This window comes from Cornus florida, unplaced genomic scaffold (genome assembly GCF_030987335.1).
Source record: "Cornus florida cultivar Cherokee Brave unplaced genomic scaffold, ASM3098733v1 CherokeeBrave_3.0.0_Hap2_Chr07, whole genome shotgun sequence".
NCBI classification, from domain to species: domain Eukaryota; kingdom Viridiplantae; phylum Streptophyta; class Magnoliopsida; order Cornales; family Cornaceae; genus Cornus; species Cornus florida.
The window spans coordinates 33,654,251-33,664,353 of record NW_026775577.1 but is presented as its reverse complement, the minus strand read 5'-3'; the positions used below and the strand labels follow the sequence as shown (position 1 = coordinate 33,664,353).

The following is a 10,103-nucleotide window of genomic DNA, read 5'->3' as shown; positions in this document are numbered from 1 at the left end:
ATATGTTTTATAAAATTGTTGATTAAGGGCACTTTAGTCAAGTTCAGTTTTAAATTTCTCAGAGGGACTTGATTGCACCAAATTGAAACTTAAGGGGTGTTTTTTGCACGGGAGTAGTGTGATATGCACGGTAAGCATACTTAAGGGGTGTTTTTTGCACTTTACCCTATATAAATATCTCTTGCAATCAAGTGGACACTATCAATTCTATAATGAATCTAAAAATAATACATTGAATTCACCAATTGTATCAAGCATAAATATTTCAGAAACGTCAGCAACATATGTCATTATAATACAAATAAAAATTTGCTATGTCATGCATATAAATCCCAACATTTATATCTTGTTAATCAAATCTTTTTGTTTCATGTAATCATATACGTGGTACTAAATTGGAGAATTTGAGTGTTTCACAGAATTCTAGTCACAATAGGACTGTTTCATAGAATTATAGTCACCAATAGGACACCAGAGACTGTATAAGCTTAATATTGAATGATAATGATGTGAAATGATTCAAAAATGAGTTATAGTCAATTTGCAACTTGATATTGAATAACACTGCGCTTTGCTGTATCTTGGAATCTATGTCCTTCCATCCAAGAAAATGAGTTGCGGAAAGAAATATGTATAATTTATTATGTCAACATAAAATTACAAAAACTCGTACATGTTTATCTGCCGGACTTTCACTTTCAAATCACTTATCAATTTTTTTTTGTTTTGCACAAAAGAGTCAATCATAATTGATAGGGGTGGACAAATAATTCATAGATCCGATGCGGATCGAATCGGATTGTTACACTCACAAATTAGTGATAAATTAAAAAAAAAATTAAATCCGTAACTCACGGATTGGGTTATTAAAAATCCGATCCGATCTGTGAAATTTATGTATATATATATATATATATATATATATATATATATTCAAAGAATATATTAGTTAATTTAATTAGTTAATGATAATTTAATGGACTTAAAAATGTATTAGTTAATAATTATTTAAATATATGAATTAATATTAATGAATTAAAATTTTATCGTGGTTAAAAGATAAATAAATAATAATGAATAATTTAGATAAGACTTAATTCGCGGATCCAATCCGATCCGTTATATCACGGATCTAATAATGAATAATTTAAATAAAACTTAATTCGCGGATCCAATCCGATCCGTTATTACATAGATCCAATCCCTAGGATAACGGATCAGGATTAAGATTTATCTAACCTATTAAGAGCGGGTCGAATTAAAATTGATATCTAATTCGATTCGATATATGGCCACCCCTAATAATTGATACTTTATTAACCTTTAACATGTTACATCCCTTGAATCGTATGCAAATCATCTTCAACCTCTGTCAACTTCAATATTTGTGGCTCTGAACTTTCACATTCTGTCCAAAAGATGAAACAAAGACAGGACACAAACACAATCTTAAATGCCATATTCTAAATCTAATATCAATCACACAAACACAACTCTAAGAATATAATTAAAGTAGTGCCAAAAAGAACAAACCCCACATGACCAAATAAAAAAACTAAGGCTCCATTTGGCTGAAATAGGATCTAAAAAGTCACTTCCATTAACATAAAGAAAAAAGTGGGGATATTAACTTTACAACAACCTCCACACACACACACACACACACACACACATATATATATATATGCAGAAAAAAAAAAACCATATCTTCTCCTCCTGTATATTGCAACCTCCACCACATCTAAAAAACTTTACAAAATTAAGACCCTAATTAAGCCACATTCCTTGGTTTTTTTTGCAACCTCAGAAGTAGATTTTTTTTGGGCCAAACACGCCACATGACATATAATCAGAACTCTCTTGGATCAACAAAAATAGACAGCCCAGGTGGCGATTTTGTCCAGTCACCCACAGACCCGTCACTGTAGTCTTCCCCAAGTCTCTTGATGCACCACAGGTCCTCGGCGCACGATAGACTCTTCCAGTGGGGAATTCCTAACCTGAGCGGTTCGCCACTCGCCACCTCCGTCGCCACCACCCCACAACCGCACTTATTAGCCAAATTATGCGCGAAGTCACACAAGGCCTTAACCAGCTTCACCGCAATTGGGCCTTCCCCGCCAAGCCCATACAAGAAATGAAGCCCGAAGGGCTGAAACACTTCAGGGACCGATGGCAAATGCAGCCACGGGAAAGCCCGGTCCACCAACCGAGTGGTCTGGGCCAACACTTTGCTCACGCGCGACACGCCTCTCACCTCAAGCTTGAACACATCCTTACAGTTCCACACACTGAGTACCGCCCACGACTCGGGAGAGTCGGTCAAGAATCGTTCGAAACCCGGCCACGACTCAGGTGAGTAGGCGTTCGATGGGAGGGCAATGAAAGTGCCCAGATTGAGTTTATTGTTCAGGACAGAGTCGATGTCGCGGGGGAAGAACTCGGTGGTGGAGAATCGGCGGCGGTAGAGCGTCTCGGCGTCGGACGGGGTGAGTTTGATGATGGTGACTCGCTTGGTGAGTCGGACTCGGTGAGCGAACACTGGCCGGACCAGGATTGAAGGTGTACGGAACTTGGAATAGCCACATTTGTCTGTGAAGAGCTTAACCGAAGCTAGGTTGTCGTTTTCAGTTGCTATGTACGAATATTCAGCACCATTTTCGCCGAACCAAGCTTCCATTCTACGAACCAGCTTCAACCCAATTCCCATTCTCCTGCAATATTGTCAATATATATATATATCCATCACCAATACGCATACACATATATATGTGTACTCACTCACTACCCATTTAAGATAAAATTTGACAAACACATAAGTAGGTATATATCATATATGACCTGAATTTTAGTACGTACAAACTAAATTTTGATGCAACACTACAAAATAACGTTAATTCGAGAATTCAATACTATTAAATTGATGTAACAACCCATTTAAGGTAAAAAAAAAAAATCATTTAGAGTTAATAATATTAATAAGACACATGTATAAACGTGAATGTATCATACTTTTCATTATAATAATGAATTAAAAAAATGTAACAATATTATTAAATTTTATTTTATTTTTTAAGTATTTGATTAAATCAATAATGAAAGACTACTAAAACTATAATGTGTGATATACGTATACGTATGTATATATATATTTATAGTCTTAAATGGGTTGTATTTATGGTGTTAATGAATGGGATAAAGACAAAGAAAGAGTACCGGTGAGAGGGAGAGACACGAAGGCCCAAGATGTAGGCAAGTTTGGTGTAGACAGGAAGGGGTTTGGAGTGATCGAGGCCGTTGATCTTTCCATTTCCATTCCTCCAGAGTTTCTTGCCGCATGTAACGGTCTTGATGCAACCTCTTATCATCCCTACTATTTCTCTCTCTTCTCCGTTTTCATTACCCATTACCATCTCAGCAACCTGTGACAAACACACACACAAACACACACATATATGTGATTACTATATGAATAGCAAAACATGAATTTGGCTAGCATTCATCAATCCAACACACGAAAAATAACAAATTATTACGTGATTAATTTAATAAAAAAAGTTGGTTCTTAAACAGAGTCTATTGTTGCTCTCTGTTCATTGAAATCGGAATATATATATATATATATATATATATATATATATATATATATATATATTATGTATCATTATTGAAATAAAATATGATTAATGTCTGTACCAGCATGAGATAGGCGGGAGAGTTTCGAACTCTGCAAATCGGGTCACCCAAGAGGTCAGTGAAGAGAGAGAGCTTCCCACTCGGCCCAACTTCACACCTTCTCTCTACATCTTCCACTCCTCTGCAATCTCTCTCTTGATCGAATTCTCTCACCACCACCATTGGTACACCATCCTCCACCATCTTCTCTCTAAATTGGTGTGTATATATATATATATATATATCACTATAAATAGCAAAACCCACACCCCCAAAATCAGTATTACTCTGTTTTGGGCTAAGAAAGAAAGAGGAGCGCTCTGGTTTTACTTTACAGGGAAGTGATGATTGCAGAGGTTTAAGTAGTGCTCTTGTGATGTCCTTAAATAGCTGATTTTTGGGCTTTTTTCTCTCACCAGAATCCCTTTTATTTTTATTTAATTCAGTGCTTTTGGATGTCACACACTCGCAATTTTGTGTCCGTCCGGATCACTTTCTCTCTCTAGATTTAATGTAACTTTATTTCGCACTCTGAAACAAAATAGTTATAATGATCATCACACAAAAAGGCAATGATAAATGGCGGCTGTGGCTGCGCAGTCTTGGGTTGTTGCTGTTCCTCTATCTCTCTCTTCTTTCTTGATTTTAATCATTTGTTCGTACCGAAGGAGGCGTTGCCATCATCACCCATTTTACTCCACTTTCTCTCTCTATATATACATATATATATCACCATCCATTTATAAATATCATCAACTCATAGCCATGTCATACGTGTACTATATACCATTCTCAATTTCTCATGTTCCTCTTCATCATGGCCATGCGTTTTTAAATCCTTTTATGATTATTTTTTTAGGCCCTGATTACCAATCGAACCATGAATAGATGTTCAGTACGCTCAATGCATATTAGTGTATATTATGAATAGGAAGGGCAACGGGATGTATCCTCCTTTGCCCTCACAATTGTTTAGAAATTCTCACTCCATTTTCGGCCAAAATTATCTAAATGGGAGACCTTTTCACTCCATTCTTGTCCCGTTTTACTTTTTTTTATCGGTGGGCACTCGTCCTGCCTCATTTAGTTATAAAATTTTTCCTTAAATATAATTATATAACTATTAAAAAAAATCATAAAAAATAAATAATCAATAATTTAACATAAAATTCAAGGGTATGAACGTTTTTAGTTCGTAGGGCTCTATCATTAACTAAAACGACTGAGAAAGTAAATAAATGTGACTTAAAGTTTCCAGATATAACTATATATGCTAATAAAATAAGAAAAATTTAATAACTTAATTACATAAATAGAACGAGACAAGGTTGGATGGGTAATATCCCCGGTCCTTGCCTTAAATTTACACGAATTTTTATTAGTAAAAATTATTTTTGTCTAAATAAACTAAACAATTTCCCAAATTTATTATAAATTGGACAAGATGGGACAGCTACCCAACCTCGCTGTATAAATTACCATCTCTGATCATGAACATTCTGATTAGTCCAATGCACAACATGGCCAAAATTACTCTCGAGTAGACTATTGAGGTGGATTTTTAATGTACAATATAAAGCATGTTATGGTGTGTGGCCCAAGCCTCATGTGATGATGGGGAGTTCAATACGTTATCATGAAGATGAAATGTGGTGACGTACGTGGTGGAAATAAGTACTGTCTTTAACGTCGAGCTGATGGGCAATTCCTGAAATTTCGGCCGTCCGATCTTTTTACAGACTTGATTGCCTGCAAAAGCGGCCTTCTTTTTATCTACAACAACAAATCAATGATGAATATTGATATTGATAATAGGATAGCAGAATTAGTGAGTAGAGTAGTGGGCTATTTCAGATTTCTCAAATGGACGGTCGGGATTGGCTGATTTAAAGGATTATCCTAAATTGACGGACAAGATGGCCTGATCACTGGATTTGGTAGATTCCATCTTGTGTGTACTCCTCTCAAATCCATATTTATCATTAGAAGAGAAACTTTAAATTTGCACTGCAGAGTCACCATTTTTATAGCCCTCACCATGAAAACTCTTCAGTGTCGATGTAATCATGTCACATTGCTTTATACTTTTAGGGGAAAGTCCTGACGATACTCGGGGTTTATTAGGTGGGTTAAATCATTACATTTAGAAAATTTTGAATATAGTTGACTTTCATTTATTACCCTTTTTGTTTCTTTTTAAGTACATAAAGTAATAATTTTTAAAAAAACACGTGAGATATATATTATTATTGACTTACCTTTTAAGTTTTAAATATTCAAATTTTAAATTCAAAAGATATATATAAAAATATGTGAAATATATTATTTGAAAAAGAAAAATGTATTATTATTTTAGAACAGACAAAAAGAGAAGCATAATACTTATTTTGAAAGAGAGGGAATAGTACTTTAAAAAAAAGAAAAAAAAAATTATCATTAATTGATAAATTTTAAACAAGCTCACCATTTTTTCATAGACCTTACTAAGAAAATCTGTCACCAAGTTAGAGCAACCCCGCGCATCACCAAAGTGTACAATATGTGAACCTGTGTGGAATGAGATTATGGCGCGTTATGCAAAAAGGGGCAATTAATTGTAATGTTTACTATCTTTTTTTTTTTTTTTCTTTTTTTTTTTTTTTTTTTTTTTTTTCTGAGTTGTATTGTTTTATTTTATTTGTAAGAAGTTATGTAATGCACTTTTATATATATAATTTTCAAATCTTGTATTTAAATCGGAGCAAACAATTATACCTGTTAGTATTATAGTTATTGAGAATAAAATTGTTGAAAAAAAAAATAATAAAAAAATTTATTTTATTATTTTAAAAATAATAATATAATAAAGTGTATAATGAAAAAATGAGTGCATAACAAGAATTTGGAGCCTTCAAAATAAGTGTACAATCAATTACTGACTTCTGGGTTGCTCTTAGTGCCAAAGACTATAACTTAATGGTAGGATTTTATTGGATGACATCAATCCTTAGCATTGAAGGACCAGTCGGCGCCTAACTGCAACAAGATTGATCCCTATGAATGGACTATGGATTCCCTTAACAAGATAATGAAAATAGTCCGATTTAGAGGACAACTCGAGGGTTGATAGATAAAATGAATAGAATTTGAGTGTTTGACGATAAAATGAAAAGGTAAAGATTTGAAAAATAAGAAATCGAAATCGTGAGCTAAATCACATAAAGCAAGAGAAGAAACGAGAGTGAATTCGAAAGTGAGTATATGAGAACAACAAAATTAAGTAAAAAATAATAAAAAATTGAATGAAAGCGCAAGAATAACCCCTGTTGAGAAAAATTATGTGACTTATTCGTGAGCCCAAAAACATTCCATTATTATTAAAAAGACAAATTGTATAAAACTGCTCTTCTTTCTTCTTCTTTTTTTTCAATATTTAGCAAGAAATTCCTTGAAGAAAAAAGTTAAGACAAATTTTTTTTCTAATTATCAAATTTGCTGCAAAGTGGTTTTATAATGATGAAAATACCCTTTAATGTAAATTTAAAGAAAATGGTTCCGCTTAATATAAAATCAAAACTAATACAAATAATTCATTCCGCATAGTATTGTTAATTTTTATTTTATTTTTTAAATAGAGTATCTATAAGAAAATGAAAATACATTAGAATTTTTTTAAAATATTTTCTAAAATTTTTTTATTTATAAAAATTAAATGAAAAATAAAACTTAAAATGGAAATCATTTTTCTCAAATTTATATGAAGGCTCATTTTTGTCATTATAATGTCACTTTAATGATGTGTATTTTTCAAATTTTTCTTAAAGTTTTATTTTTTGAATTTTTTATTTATTAAAGAAATCTAAATAAATTGTGTGATTTTTATTGAGCTCCACATCATGGATGGCGTGGCACCTTGTGGGGCTTAAACATTAAACGTTTCGAAAACGATTGGAATGTTTTTAGAAGTGGACACGTCACCATGAATAGAACTTATATTAATTAAATTTTGTCATTATACTATTTTTGAATATACAACCTGGATTTATCTAATTGGCATGTGACAGTTAGTGGGGCATAATTGAGAAACATTTGTCATTATTTTTCCTAAAGTTTAGGCGAATATTCATTTTTTGAAAATGACTTTTATAATTATCAGAACATATTTAAAAGACACACTTGTGAAGGAGGATAGTGATAGGTAAGGTTTGAGGATTAGTAATTAATTACTCTAAGAAAATGAAAACTAACAACTAATCACAATTCATGCAAAGTTGGAATTATTGGTTTAGAAAATATTTTCTTTGTTTCTTCATGAAGGGCTTTCAAAAATTTTATTATTGCATTGACTCATTGAGGTTGTTATATGATTTTTAGGGTTGATTTTGTTTTGTTTTAATTGAGAACATTGTAATCATGGATTATATTGACTTTTTGAGGATTTTCAAAACTTATATGATAGTATATGAAAATATTATAAAATCAATAAATATAACTGAATAACCCTATTGAAAGATTTTAATTTTTAAACATTTGAATGAGAAATTATTACATAATCTGGAACATTAGTTTCGGGCTAATTACTAATTGACATGTAAGTAAATGTGTCACTGAGAAATTATTATACGGCCCGAAACTATATATATCATCTGGAACCATGTGATTTCAGCTAATCAAAGATATTACACAGTCAAATATGTCAGTTTTATTCAGTTTTTTAGTTACGTTATAGTCTCTGATGGATCGAGACCGTGTAATGATTTCTCCAATTTTGTACAACTTTTTACTTATTAATCACTGCTTAATCATGACCGATGATTGGTCTCACGACCATGTAATAACTTTTTCAATGTCATTTTATGTGATACCAAAGTAAAGATTTTTCTTACCCTACCAAAAACAATAAAATAAAATTTAATCTCTAGAATAAAGGCTTTTCTACCACCCAATCACAAGCCAAACAAAAGCCTATTTCTTTTAAAATATTGTGCATGCACATTGATGTGGCATCTTTAAAATAAAAGATAATTTTTTTTCCCCCACAAATAATGATTTTTTGTATATAAACAAATAATACATTCTTCGAATTTGAAGGCGCAGATTTTTTTTTATTTTATTATTATTATTTTTTTTTTGTGAGAGATATGGCAAGAATATCATACATACAAATAGAATATCATACATACATATAGATATATATACACACACACAACGACATATGAATAAGATAAAGAGTACAAAAAGAATTGAAATAGTGGCAATAAAAATGAAAAAGATAGTGATATATACACTCCTCATACAATGGACAGGTACAATGTTAGTCACTATGGCAATAATGTTCATGAAAAAGAGTTCAAAAAAGTGGCAATAAAAATGAAAAAAAGAAAGAAAAAAAAAATAGTGATGTATACTCTGCACTTACAATGGACACCTCACTATGGCAATAATGTTCATGAGACAACAATACATGGCAACAATATTGATTGTCATATATGATCAGTACAAGGATGATGGTTTCATCATTATTTTTAAGGATTTTTTTTTTTTTTTTTTTTTTTTTTTTTTTTTTTTTAACACAGGGTTTTTTTATTTTATTATATTTTAACAAATTTAGGGTTTAATTCACAAATACCCCTTTGTGCTTTCATTTTTTAAACACTTTTTTATTCCTTTATTATCAACCTACTCATGTTCTACCAAAAAGTTTTTGTTTTTTTAATTGGCACTCACACACATGCCTCTACCGAGACTAGAACCCTTGGCTTCCCTTTTGAAAATAGGAGCTTGGTACTGTTAAACCACTGGCCTGTTGGCCTACCAAAAAGTTTTATATAAAACAAATCACCACATAAATTAATAAAGGACTTTTCTTTATTTAAGTAAATTTAAGAGTTTAATTCACAAAATCCCAATGTATTTCATTTTTTGACATTTGACCTGGGTAGATGTTAAAGTTATGTTTTAGTGTAAAGGGCATTTTTGTCCTTTAAGTTACAACATTTTAATCATATTTTTAGACCTCATTTGGGATTGCTTCTCTACTACTTAAAAGCGTTTTAATTATTAAAAAATCATTTTCACAACTTTATTGACTAAAGCGTTTTTTTTAATCTAACAGCAATCCTAAACGAGATCTAGTCATTCAAAGCTTTAGAGGCGGAGCATGTGAGTTATTGACACCATTTTACAGTTAAAATACCATTTTATCGTTAATTTTAACGGAGAATTAAGGACAAGGGGGTGATTTGATCACTTTAATAATAGAATGGAGTAAAGTGTTAAAAAATGAAAGTATGAAGTTTTTGTGAATTAACCACTTAAGTTTATTGCAGTGAGATGAGGGATAAATGGCAAATATTCACAAAATTTTGGAACTAAATCCTTAAGGAATTTCTTGATAAAGACTTAAAACCAATTTCTTTCAAATGATTGGTAGTCAAATATAAAGAAAG

General features: G+C 31.8%; 1 protein-coding gene across 1 annotated transcript; it reads right to left on the bottom strand.

The window, feature by feature from the left end:
* Positions 1 to 1,580: 1,580 nt before the first annotated feature.
* LOC132266985 (probable N-acetyltransferase HLS1) lies at positions 1,581 to 4,304 on the bottom strand. Its single transcript, XM_059768018.1, has 3 exons — positions 3,697 to 4,304; positions 3,217 to 3,422; positions 1,581 to 2,714 (listed from the first exon to the last, which is right to left on the bottom strand). Exons 1-3 carry the CDS (start codon positions 3,877 to 3,879, stop codon positions 1,850 to 1,852), a joined length of 1,254 nt encoding a protein of 417 aa, XP_059624001.1. The 5' UTR covers positions 3,880 to 4,304; the 3' UTR covers positions 1,581 to 1,849.
* Positions 4,305 to 10,103: the final 5,799 nt, after the last annotated feature.